This window comes from Anopheles merus, chromosome 2R, assembly GCF_017562075.2.
Source record: "Anopheles merus strain MAF chromosome 2R, AmerM5.1, whole genome shotgun sequence".
NCBI classification, from domain to species: Eukaryota; Metazoa; Arthropoda; class Insecta; order Diptera; family Culicidae; genus Anopheles; species Anopheles merus.
In genome coordinates this window covers 16,419,001-16,432,836 of record NC_054082.1, presented here as the reverse complement: position 1 = coordinate 16,432,836, position 13,836 = coordinate 16,419,001, and the positions used below count along the sequence as shown (strand labels likewise).

General features: G+C 46.3%; 1 protein-coding gene across 1 annotated transcript; it reads left to right on the top strand.

Moving 5' to 3' along the window:
• Positions 1-377: 377 nt before the first annotated feature.
• On the top strand, positions 378-13,474 carry LOC121590088 (glucose dehydrogenase [FAD, quinone]-like). The gene is made up of 5 exons (XM_041909476.1): positions 378-523; positions 9,014-9,326; positions 11,484-12,383; positions 12,455-12,891; positions 12,958-13,474. The coding sequence occupies exons 1-5, from the start codon at positions 500-502 to the stop codon at positions 13,162-13,164; spliced, it is 1,881 nt and encodes a 626-aa protein (XP_041765410.1). The 5' UTR covers positions 378-499; the 3' UTR covers positions 13,165-13,474.
• Positions 13,475-13,836: the final 362 nt, after the last annotated feature.

The following is a 13,836-nucleotide window of genomic DNA, read 5'->3' as shown; positions in this document are numbered from 1 at the left end:
GGAGCAAAAAATGTAGCATCGATCGCGTCGGACGCGCGTCGCCAAGACAACCACGCGGAACCGGTGCGTTACTGGGCAGCGAAATCAGCGCAAGCCATTTAGTGATAGCGGTGCGCCGTGAACAGGACCTCTTTGGAGAGCGATCTTCGAGCAGCTGGCAGTTTGAAACCAGCCAACAGTGTGTGGAATTTTGTTTGGTTTGAAAAGGAAACCTTTGTGGACGAGTGTGATCGTGATCGTGACTGAGGAGAGATAGCAAAGGTTCTATTCTGTTTGGATGGTAGTAAAAGTGTTCTTTCCAAAAGGTGTGCTTTTAAGCGTGTGCTCAGACAGACTGTGATTAGCTACGCGGTGTGAGATGTTGGGCGGTGTGTGTGTTGTTGTGAAATGGTTGGTCACATATTTCGTGTCAGTTGATAAGAGAGCTCCGTCGCGTTCGGCAAACAAGAGAGAAAAGTGAACAGGAAAAGTGAACAAGATCTTCTCGCGGCTCGTGCAAATGAAACGGTGTACAGCAAAAATGGTACGAAAGTTTGTGTGTGCGAATAGATTGTAAGATTGAGTTAGCCATAAGTATATTTGAGATAAAATTTCTAACCAGCTAAGAAGTTTGTTATCTTTTCGCTTGCTGTTTGGAGAACACAAGCCCCCTTTCGTGGGACAGCCAAATCCGCAACACCGTGGAAAGAATGTGACGAGCTCGTGCATTGCCTTGCCTATCAGCAAACAGGCGCCAAGTGCGTTTCCTCAATAGTGTAAACACACAAGACTTTGCGCGTGTTCGCTGGTGCGTGCGAAGGCGTAGAACATTGCCTTGGCATAGGGGCAAAAAAAAAGGGTGGCGCGGCATGGCCGATACCGCACGGAAAGCCGAAAGCTGTTTGGCGGACCAATTTGTTGCAAACCTTTTTTAAACACGATTTAATTCAATTGTGTAAAGAAACAAGCGTGCACGACGATATGAGGAAAAAGTATGTTGTGAGGTATGGAAATTTCTTCGAGTGCTGCAATTTCGTGTATCGTGCTGATCGATACGGCGCTTGCGAAAAGTGTTGATACAGTTTAACGGAGTTGATTTCTTCAATTTCTATGTATGGAACAGTTTTGCAAAACCACTCGTTTCGTTCAATCGATCGAGACGTTACAATCCAAAAAGTGATCCATCACATCATGGATCTCTCAGGGATGATTTGGTGGGTTTTTGCACACCGTCACCAATTCTGGCTAGAACGTTTGGAGCAGCGAGTGCTAAATGGGTGCTAATTTTTGCATCCCTGCCCTGCCCACCTGTACAACGCGAACGAGCTTCAACTAGTACGAGCGAATGCCGCAGAAGGTGTGATTTGAAAACAGATTACAAAGATTACATCTACAAAAAAAAAGAGGAACCACCAACCAAACACACGCTGCGGAGATGAGTTGGTATTGAAATCTGTAAATAGCATCAATTGTACAGGAGGAGCAAATCGCAATCAGCGCACTATTGTTGGGGTTGTTTTGTCGTCACCCCATCGGTGGGAATGTCATTTGCAGCTACGACCTGTTGTCAAACAGCTTCACCGATAGAGTTCCTCTCGCAGCATGTGTCCTGCCTTGCCAGTGCGTGTGGATGGCCGCATCGTCTTTCATATGCGTTGTAATTGCGATGCAAATTATTCACCGCACCATTACATCGGAAAGACCCGGGCCGTGCGGGATGAATGAATGTGTTACTGTTCCCGAGGTGTATCTCCCATCTCAGTGCACAACAACGTCAACAACAACAACCGAGGATGGAGGTGTCTAATCGTCACTAGAGAAAACAAAAAAAAAACCTGCCCCATCCGTTGACCTAACCTTGAGCGACTTGCAGACTTTTGGGACACTCCAAACAGCAACACAACAGCAGCAATCGAAAGCAGAAGCGTGCCGTGCGGCTGTCGCAATGGAGCGTTTGCTGTTGCTGCTCTTGGTGTGTTGTTTATGGGAGGAGAAAATTTATGCTGCCGCACATCAATCGATGTGAATCGGCCGACATTGTGTGTGTCCGTGCGGCAATGGTCCGTTGACCGTGCCGAGTGGAAGAAATGGGTTCGGTGGGGAGTCGTCAAGTGTGATAAAGTAGTCGGGCGCGATCCACCGCTTACTTAACATTGGCGGAGGCTGCAGGAAAGGTGGTAACACTGAAGAACTGACTTCAGTTGAAGTGTTTGCCGAAGTGTGGCACGAAATGGTTCGTGATATTTGCCAGCAGAGCTGTGCTGTGCCGAGTGCCCTCGGGGCGTTGTTGAAGGAAATTAATTAATTTTCATCTCAGAGACACCCGCGAAATCTATTAGAGGCTTAAACAGTCCCTTTAATAGATTATAATTAGCCATCCGGTTTTGGCTTGTTTTTTTCTAGCCTCAGTCTATTTGCCTAAACAAGACAAGAGACCGAGCTTCCCCATTAATTAGAGCTAGAGCAACGAGATGACATCAGAAGCAATCGATCATCGGCACGGAATGGTCGATCGCCATTCGCGGTCATTATTTGCACGAAATCTAATTTGCCCCTCTGTGTGTACGAATGTGTGCGTGTCCCGAAAAGGTGGGAGAGGGGGCTAAAACTGACACGAGGGTGCTGTTTTACCATCCATTAGCCATTGTCCTTAGCGGGTAAATAGGCAGACCAAACCGGCTTTGCCGGAAATCGGCCAGCGTGTGCATTTGTGCCAATTTTGGCTGTCTGTGATGGCTTGAAGGTTAAGCCGTAACATATGGGCGCACACATGCATTCTTCTTCTTCTTCTTTGGCTCAACAACCGATGCCGGTCAACCCACTTGTGGGGTTGGCTTTCAGTGACTTATTGATTTCCCCCCATAGCAGGATAGTCAGTCCTACGTATGGCGGCACGGTCTATTTGGGGCTTGAACCCATGACGGGCATGTTGTTAAGTCGTACGAGTTGACGACTGTACCATGAGACCGGCTAATTACTGCATGAGCACACATGCATTACTGTAGCAAATAAGAGTCTGTCTGTGAAGAATCGCACCTGCGTCCGGTGTCCGAATGGACCGCACTTTTGTTTGCTTTCTTTGAAGTCATCGTTAGGAGATTGGGGCAGAAGTTTGCTAATGAGCTGGCTGACGCTGGAGAAAAAGATTGATCATGATCAAGTGTCTTGCAAGTTGTAACTAGGTAAATATCTCAGAAATCTGGACCGAACGAAAATGTATCAATTAAAAGTATTGCCTACAAACCGATCACCGATCTTTTCCCGTTTATTGCCTTCCCAAGGCTACGGGGAAACGGATTTGGAGCACATTCACTCGTTGCAGTTTATTTTGGTAAAAAAAGTGAATTGTACACCAACAACTGTTTATGATACATGTCCAGAAACAGACGACACCTTCACCGACGAAATGCACCTCGTGACGTCTTACAAACAGATGGAATGCACCATAATTGACTGCATCGGTTTACCTTGAGCTTGTTTTCTTAGCGCTATGCCACCGCCAATGCACCAGCGCGTGAGCGAAAGGGCAGCGAAAGAACGATCCACAGACAGTCCTACCCGCTTTTAGCGTGTCTCGTGCAACGTGGTTTCGCACTTTCATTCGTTTTCTGCTCCGTTTGTCCCCAACGACCTAGAATGAAGCTGTGCATGTGTGTGTGTGTAATATTTCTGCATACGATCGAGCAGCCCGTTGATCACCTTGAATCCCCGATCGCCATTTCGGCTCAGCTCTTAACTGGACTGGTTTCCGTAACGGCATGTCTGGGGATAGAGCAGGCACACATGGCATGGGCAATATGAATTCCCACACAACTCGCCCAAATCGAGCGCTGCTGCATCAAACCAACGCAGCTCGCTGAGGATTCGCTGTCAAACGGAATTTCTGTCAATTCCAACGATCATAGTGTCGCAAAATCGGCAGACAGGACGCGGAGTGTGATTAATTGTGGGACGCTGTTGACGAATTAAGCGAGCCAACTACCGTGGGCGACCTTTGATGGCCTTTTCGGTTTTAGGGGTGGCCAGTGTCTGGTCGTGTTCACCGAGTCGGACAGCTTTAAGAAGAAGATTAATCATCCAAAACGATCAAGGTGTGGTTGCGGCTGATAGCGTCAGCGTCGGGGAATTGATTCAAAGCTGTGACATCGAATGAAATCTTGCAAATGCGAATGATTTTTGCATCGAAATGCGGAGAGTTGGCAATCGGCTTGCAGTTCACGTATAGGGTGTACCCAGAACTGAAATCGCGTACAACATGTTGACAATGTTGTAGAAGCTTCTAATGTGCAACCAGAGCTGCATTTATAATGTGCAAGTGAAAAGTGTTTTTTTTTTTGCTTCTCACCAACTCGGCAGGTGCCTGTTTGCCCGCGGCCCAGGTAAACAGGTTCTCGAGCGAGTAGCCTTCGCAGCGTGTAGAGCGTCACTAGCGTCACGAGTGCCCATCGGTGCGTAGTGCAAATAGTGACAAACGAGCTTCGATTAGTTTAGTATGCATCTGCATGGCCGGCCGAACATATATACACAAAAACCCCCAGAAACCGGACGCCTACGTGACAAAGCCAAGGGGAAGGTCGTACAAGGGACCGATCCAAAGGTCTCTTCTGTGTGCGTGTGTGGTTTTTTCCTTCGTTTGATCACTTTTATAGAATGCGCCGAAGCCGTGGGATAGAGCGACGTGGATGCCAGCACTTTGGTCACCAGAACACCGGTGGCTGCATTTCGATGGAAGATGTTTATCGAGCGAATGAAGGGCAAGGTCTGTTGCCACTGTGGTCTTTCCCCCAGGCCGTTTCCTTGCCGAGTGTCAGTTATCGTGCGTGTTGTCTTTCATTCAATAACGCATTGCCGCAGCAAAACTGGCGGCGCTTTGTGGTTTTGGTTTGTGTTAGATTGTCATTAAGCTAATCATTCGATCGATGTTTGGAAGCTTTTAGGCGCTTTTGCTAAGCTAGGTGAGGGTATAAATTGAGCAAAAGAGAGAAAGAGAGAGAGATACACACATTCCGCAAGTATCTGTAGCATACATAAATGATGCAATATATCGTGCCGTTGAACGTATCGTTTTATATTCGGAATATTGTTTGCCATCTCTTGCCAAGGGGCATTGTCGTTTTTTTATGTAACAGTTTGATAGGGGATTGTTTTTTTTTTTGGTGAAACCATGCAATAATTTTGCGGATGTTGATGGCATGATGTGAGTGGCAGGAGGGCCTAAAACATCCATGTTAAGGTATTGCTGCGTTTAAGGCACCTTCGTTCGCTTTATATAGCATAGCCTGTCCTCATTATAGAAACTAAAAACATAGATTTTTATGAGAAACGAGCACTATTAACATAAAATAACACTTAGCAATGACTGTCGTTCCTATCGCCCTGCCGATAAGCCTGTTACGTCAGAGTCGTCGCATCAATTTACATCAATTCACAGGCAACCGGTGGGACCAAACCAAAATTCTTCTCTCGCGTTCTTAATTTCCTTTCCATTTCACGATGAACAGCTTAGACCGCGGGTGCGACACGACAAAGGAGAAAGAACAGGTTTAGGGTATTTCCGAAAATTTGCAATCCAGTCCGGCAAGCACGGAGCGGCCACCTTTTCGTGTTTTACGTCAACCGAATGAAATCCACCCTTGGTTGTTGGCGCGATCAAGCGTTTTCCGACGCTCGTTGACGCAGCTACGCAAAAGGCAAAGTACTGATGATTCCCCTTGTTGTGTCTTCCTTTTGGGAAAAAAACTTCCCCTTCTAAAATATTGTGTGTGATATTTCACAAGATAAAACATCATTCTATATTGGTGCGAATGGAATAATCCTAACGACTAAATGCGTCAGCATGGCAAACGGTTTGACGTAAACGAATCGAAACGGATTCCTGTTTGTTCGCTCTTAAGGTTTGTCATTTATTTAAACGATCGCCGATGAATGTTTCTACACGATTGGCAACACTTTTTCGGCTATTAAACGCTATTAATCGTCCCCGTACGAAACGTGCACAATTAAATCAAACACAGTTCTAATCAAGCGACCATTGCTGGTATGAGGTGCGCGTGCGTTGTGTGTCTTTCGGAGTGTGTTTGCTAATATCCGACATTAAAAATGCAAGTGCTTCGTTTTATAATCGATCCCCGCTCGATCGCTGCGCTGGTCGCGCGCTGCGCATTGTCGAACCGTGGCACTTTAATTGTCACACTCGGAAACCGTGCGGCGCTAGAAGGAATTCCCTCCAAACCCCTCACGTTGGTTGGCTCTGCGGAGCAACCGATCTCCGATCGGATAATACCACACGCACAAGATAATTAGGGCGCTGTACGGGGTGGACATTTGTTGGGTATAATTTATGCAGACGCCAAGTTTTGCATAGACCCGTACCGAGCAGCAATAGGTGACGCGGGGGGGGGGGGGGGGGGGGAGTTATGGTGTTATTATGGCGAAATATTTTTAATGCGCGAAAGGTGCGCACACACGGCCAGCCCTTTGCCGAGCGTGTGTCGAGTGGAAAGGATCGCCGAGGAGGCTGGGCTTATGCAGGGGGGGTTATTAGGCTCGATGACGCAAAGCTACTTATTCTGATCCGTTATTATCCCGGTTTGATTGGGTTTATTTGCCCGCGGGTTATATAAATCCTGCTTAAAACAACCCCAACCGACTGCTAATGCGGGAAAACTGGAGTGTTTGCATGGCTGTAGTGGATGGAAGAGAAAGGAGTGTAAGAAAATTGTTTACAGAAAATCTAATGATTTTGTTCTAGAGCTTTCTTTAATTTACCACTAGTAAAAATATCCTTTGCGTGTGTAGAAAAACAGCACTTTAAACAGGGGCCACAGCCCCACAACAGCCACCACGAAACGCTTCGTCATCTAGAGGCGTAACGCCGGCACCGGTTGACGGTCAAGGCCGGCGCTGTCAAATGGCTGGTAATGATTCACTTCCTTCGCTTCAACCACCCAAGCGGGCGTGAGCCGAGCGGGCTTTGACCGGGCCGGAGCAGTTTAACCGTAACCACCGCATCCACCGGCCTAGGCTCGTTGTTGGCGCAACCAATTAACGTCCCTAAGCAAATTTGCTCGATAACCGATCAATTACAAAAAAAAAAAAACAAAGACACCAAATGCTGTTGTGTTGGTCCACCTTTTTTTTTTTGCCGGTTGAGTATGACGCGCCCCAACGCTATGGATGGTTGAATCGGGCTGCAGTTTGCTTTTGTTTGTACCCGTATTTAGAGTGTCCTAATTGGATGAAATTTACTATGTTTTTTTTTGTTGTTGCTGTTGTGATTTCACACGAGCAATGTCCACACGAAATTGAATGAATTATTCAGCAAAGATGACAAATCAAATGGCTTGCAGCGCTTAATATCTCACAGGCGTTACATAATATCGCAAAACCTCTCAATCCGCAGCCGCAATCGGGCGGGTTGGCGGGCGTTCGGGGGGAGGGCTGAAATTTGGCCAGACCTCTGCTCGTGGTCGCTGGTCGGTCGTAGCCGTGCCGGTAAAGTAAGTTCAAGGTGAGTCGGTTACGTTAACCCACAGTTGGGTGGCGAAATTGGGAAGTCGCGATCGGTTGCGGATCAATGGCAATGGGTCAGTAGAGTGTGTGTGTGTGTGCTGTGCGACAGAGGCATAGTTTCAATGAACGGATGGTGATGTCTACATGAGACTCAAGGCTCGTTATGCCTAGCGCTTTTTTATTGTGTCGGTGATCACCCACAACTTATCCTTTTATAAATGCGTTTTTTTTATGGGATTAGTTTGTTGGTTTCATGTGGCGTTGGAACCCAGTCCGAGTATGATATTAAGTCGTAAATCAGCGAACATGAAAATCTTCGATTGACCTGGTTACTCCATTGGTTGATTTTAAAGAGTGCATATTCCTCTTTTTACTCATTCTTATGACATTATGTTCCAATGTAATGGGAATATGTTTAAATCAATTACGCCATTGTTTGCATCACCGAAAATACATTCCAATTTAGCAGACTTTACTCAACCTTTCAAATTCGGCATTAAAAGGGTAATTTTTTTTATGCCTGTTCATTAAATTATTCATTCAGTGTTTGGAATTCACTAATTTTGAAACCTGCACTTTCCCAATAGTCATTGGTGCTTATTGCTTATAGGCTGTAAAGATATGAAGTAAAATTTAGCTGCAACGTCTGTAGCAAACCATCCATTGATCCATCCATTCCATTGATAAAACAATTGAGTTTGCAATGTTTGACCTTCCTACAAAAATGTTTGATTTTTTTTGGAATCACCTTTTCACTAAAAAGAAGGGGTCGATAATTCAGCATGAACTAAAAATAAAAGGCTTCAGAAAAAGGTTATGTCTGCAACAAATCACTCTCACCGGATAACGCACGAGGGTTTTCGGGGTCGCTTAATGTTAGTCACTCTTTTTCCTTCAAACCAACGTCATCCCTCCGATACAAAAGGGTAGCTAACCTTGATACAGTTTCAAGAAGCGTCGGGGTTCGTACATCAGCCGGAAAGGATTGTATGCGCTACCTGTCACCTGTAGGCGTGTGGGTCTGCTTCGCATGCACGCGTCTTGCAAGGACGTTTGATAAATCGTTAATGGACAGCTCGACGCCGATGATGATAATGGCCACAAACGGTGGTGCTCAAGCAGTAAGGTCGTGATGTATGGGATGCATTTTACATGGGCGTTTCATCGATCGAGCCTCGTTTGCATGTAAATGTTTTCCTACGTCAGCTTACAATGCTGTACCGTGCCGGGCAGAGGGAAGGTATCAGGGCAGATGCTCTCTTAGCTGTGTCCCATCTGCGGAAAGGAAATTCATTAAAAATATCCACGGTCAATGTGCCGGTTCCGTGTATCAAATCAAAGTTATAGCGGAGACAAGGCTGTTGAAGCCGATAGCGCCGGAAGAAGTTTTGGAAACGGGTTTGGGAGTGACGCCATACAATAAAGAGATTTGATTTACTACTTCCTGTAAATGTCAATAATTGTTTTATCAATAATTGCACAGTAACTAAAACCCAACTGTGATCGTTTTTCTTCTTTACAGTCACCCATTTGGTTGGTCTTGTTTATCCTTACGACCCCGAATCTACTAGCGGATGGCCACGATGACACCTTCTTTCAAACACTTTTCGATGAAACCAGCGTCCTGTTCAACAATGGTACGCCCCGCATACCGGACACAAAGGTTTTCCGGAAGGAGTACGATTTCATCATCATCGGTGCCGGTTCGGGTGGATCCGTGATGGCCAACCGATTGTCCGAGGTACGGGACTGGAACGTGCTGTTGCTGGAGGCGGGCAAGGAAGGTAACATGCTGACCGAGGTACCGCTGACGGCTGGCCTGACCAGCATTACAGGTAGGTTGGAGCGGATATTTCGACTAATGGGTCCCATTACGTTTGAGCTTAACGTTCGATAGAGATGTGGTGCTTATTTCTGGTGTCTATTCTGGTGAGTTGTAGTCTGGTTTTGGGAGATGCCTTGGGCTGTTCCGTTTCTACCTCAAAACTATCTGCCATCACGGCTTGCAGCTGTATGAAAACAAAAGAAACTGGGGCACAAAGTTTGAATCATGATCATCGTTTCGATTGTTCGTGTGTGCCCTGAGGGCATATATGTGATACGACATGGGATAAATATTGCTTAAGTATAATTTATGAGACATTAATGGTTGCCCTTGAAGTGTGTTTATTTATTGATTCTTTGCAAAGATTTCATTAATTGAAATTTTTTGGGTTCTTTCATTACAATACTCCAAATAAGAAAACTGAATCATTTTTCAATTAAATGTTCTTGATATTATTGCTTATATCAAAAAATTGGTTCTTGATGGTGCAAAGTAGTATTCTGTTAAGATACTTTTGCCTGTATAGCTAAAACCATGAATCTATCATTTCCAAAAATCAATAAAAAGGGGATAAAGTTTGTCATAAAAATAAGATAAAATGCAGCATTACAAAATAAGCAAAACGCACTAATACCACCAAGCATATAAAATACCACCCTTAATAACCAATTATTGATCAATTGAAACAGTTGAAACAATTTCTACAATTAGACAAAAAGAAAATGATCCTAAATCCTATGAATCAATGCCAAAGAAAACAAATCTGATTTTAGAATGTTTACAAACATACTTTCTGAAATATGTACGTGCAGACTGAAGCTTCGTAGCGAACTTTAACATTTTCAGTATCAAATTCATAGAATCAGCTGGAAGTTGGAAGTTGTTAAATAGAAACATCAACTACAACAATATAAATTTGCCTGCAAATCAGTAAACAAAATTAAAGCAACGTTGGCTGAAGCGCAATATCAAAATCAAAAAAGATAGTCGAATCTATTCTCTGGTCATTTGATTTTTTCTCGTAACGAACTTATTACTTGAAATTATTCCAGCCACACATTTTTGCATTTGTTTGGACAGGCTTTGTTGTTTTTTCCATACAGGACCGCAGTTAGATGCGAGCTGGTTATGAGTTTTCGTTTCAATTTTCTGTTTGGAGTGTTTTGTTCCACATCTCAGCGAAGAGAAGGGCGCGTTTTTCATTAGACTGCTTTGATAACAGTTTTTATATAGTTAATACGACATGTACCGCTATATGGTTTGTGAGTTGTGTAAGGTAACTCCCCCCTTTGAACCATGAGAACAGCAGACTACCCTGCGAACGTGCCAGTTGGAACGTCTATATATGCAGCGTCGCGGCCATCGCGCTTCTAGCGATTGTTAACAGGGGCCCATTCAGGGGTTTCTAAAAATAAGTTCCCCCTCCCGTGACTATTCACGTGATTCGCGGAAACGCATTCACCTTTCTCTTTCATACGCGTGCAACATGAAGGGTTGATGGTGCCGCAGTTGCACGTGTCACGCGCAACTGCAGCGCATGCGTTGCCGCAACAGTTGTAGTGCTCTGTGTAAGCTCCATTCAGTGAAGCTTTTGAATGGTGCCAACCCTTCAATGATCAAGCAGGCTGGGGTTGATGTTGCATCAATGAAACTGTTATTACAAGGGTTTCCGAGTCAATTTCCAATGTGTGCAACATTTTTCACTGCTTGCGAGATGTTTTTCAACATCATAATATTTTTTTCTGTTCTTCCACATGATGTTCAACACTTCTCAAGCTTTATTGAGTTTCTTTGAGATATGTTAAAAATGTTAATCCACATCAATCTGATATTTCATTTCCGTTATAATAATTTTTAATTCCTTCAGTATGATTTTCAACACTTTAACGTTAAACATTGATGAACCGGGTGATGGGATCTAGCCTAAAGCCTCTGTGAAACATTGATGGAAATAGACCCATGAAGTGTTGAAAATCATGCTGAAGAAATTAAAAATTATTGTGATGAAAATGAAATATTAGAGTGATGTGGAATAACTTTTCCCACGCGGTGAATAACAATTTTTGCATTCGAAAGTGACTTGGAACACCCTGAAAGTGAAATGACCTTGAATACTGAGCATGATGGACAGATCCTAAAACTCGCTTGCGATTTTCTATACTTTTAGGTTACAACTGGGGCTACAAGGCTGACCCGATGAAGGGTGCCTGTTTGGGGCTGAAGGGAGGCGTCTGCAATTGGCCTAAAGGGCGCGGTCTCGGTGGCACCAGCCTCATCAACTTCCTCATCTACACACGTGGTCACCGGAGCGATTACGACGGTTGGGAGCAGGCGGGCAACCCTGGCTGGGGCTATCGTGAGGTGCTGCAGTACTTCAAGAAGTCGGAACGTGTGCAGATTCCCGAACTGCGACACTCCCCGTACCGCTCTACGGCGGGATTGGTCGACGTGGAAGAGTCTCAATTTGAGACACCCCTGTTGAAGCGGTTCATTGAGGCGGGTCGTGACTTCGGGTACATGGAGACAGATCCGAACGGGGAAATTCAACTCGGTTTCGGTAAAGCGCAAGCGACCATGCGCAGAGGACGTCGATGCAGTGCGTCCAAGGCTTACCTCGTACCGGCCTCAAGGCGTCCCAACCTGGACATATCAATGTACTCCCGCGTCACCAAAGTGCTGATTGATCCGGTAACGAAGCAAGCGTACGGTGTGGAGTTCATCAAGCGTCGACGGCGGTATGTGATAAGAGCGCGTAAGGAAGTGATCCTGGCGGCGGGTGCTATTGCCTCGCCGCAGCTGCTGATGCTGTCCGGTGTCGGCCCCAGGGAGCACCTGAAGGAGATGGGCATTCCCGTGGTGCAGGATCTACCGGTAGGGTATAACATGCAGGACCATTTGAATCTGCCAGGGTTGGTGTTCCCGGTGAACCAACCGGTGACGGTACGGGAACGAGACATGCGTTCGCCGCGCCCCATTATCGACTATCTGGTACATGGCCGGGGTCCATTCACCTCTCCGGGCGGTGCGGAGGGTGTCGCTTTTGTAAAGACTAACATTAGCTTCACGCGTAAGTGGAATGTCTTCCGATGTCGGTATAGCAAAATAGTGTAATTGCCTTACTTCTCCTTTACTCAACAGCCTCCGATTATCCGGACATTGAGCTGGTCATGGGCACAGGTGCTTACAACAACGATGAGTCGGGTACGCTGCGGGCAACGATCGGCTTTACGGACCAGTTCTACCACAGCACGTACGGCTCGATCCTTGGAAAGCATGCGTTTTCGGTCTCACCGGTTCTGATGCGGCCGAAGAGTCGTGGTCGCATCTCGCTCAAAAGCATCAATCCGTTCCATTGGCCCCGTATGGAGGGTAACTTCTTTGCGGACTATGACGATCTGCTCGTGCTGCGGGAAGGCGTCAAGCTGACGGTCGATCTGATTGAATCTCGCAGCTTCCGTGACGTTGGGGCACGGTTGCACAGTACACCGTTTTACGGCTGTGAGCAGCATCGCTTCCGAAGCGATGAGTATTGGGAGTGTGCCATCAGACGTATCGGTAGTACGTTGCAGCATCAGGTATGGGGAAATCGTATTAGCGCAGAAGTTGAAGGACTGCTTGATCATCGGTGTGTTTGTTTGCAGTGCGGTACGTGCAAGATGGGCCCTGTGACCGATCCGGAAGCGGTCGTCAATCCGCAGCTGCAGGTGTACGGCATCCAGGGGCTGCGTGTCGTCGACGCATCGATCATACCAACCATACCGGCATCGCACACCAACGCAGTGGTGTTTATGATCGGCGAGAAGGCGGCCGACATGGTGAAAGACTTTTGGGCCAACGAAATACGCTAACCAGCGCTGGTGTCGGCGATACCTTTTCTCACTCTCTAGTCAACTTCGATCACCGGTTTTGCCCGGTGATCGTAGCACAGTCCCGGCGAAGGTGTCGGAGCACACGCACGCACGTCTCGCGAGTTGCTTGCGTGCACAAATCTTCCCTCGTTTCTGTTCTGCCCATCTTCTCTTCCCATGAAAGAGTTGCCAACCGAGCGTTCGGTGTAGAATTAAGCGAAATAAAGAGACTGCTCTACTGTAAACAAACGGTAATAAACGGTTTCCACGCCGGGCGCGTTTATTTGCGTAAGCGATCTGATCGACTTTCCCCAAATCGAGTATCTAGATGTTGTGTGGGAATGGAAGCGCTGTTTGGGGCAGAATCATCGGTAAGCAAATGAGAAACGCGTGGCGTACTGGCCTTGCCCGATGACATTAGAATTCATACGCGAGTGGGTGTGTGTGTGTGTGTGTGTGTGTGTGTGTGTGTGTGTGTGTGTGTGTGTGTGTGTGTGTGTGTGTGTGTGTGTTTGTCTGTTTTTAGTATATTTCTTTCCGAATGAAACGCGGCCAAACTCGCGCTCTAGAACGACCAGCGCAGCGGGTTGGTGCGTTGGTTGCAAGAAATAAGGTTACAAGACGCATAACGGCTGTGTGTTACCCGTAACCGTTGTCCTGGCGCATGCGATC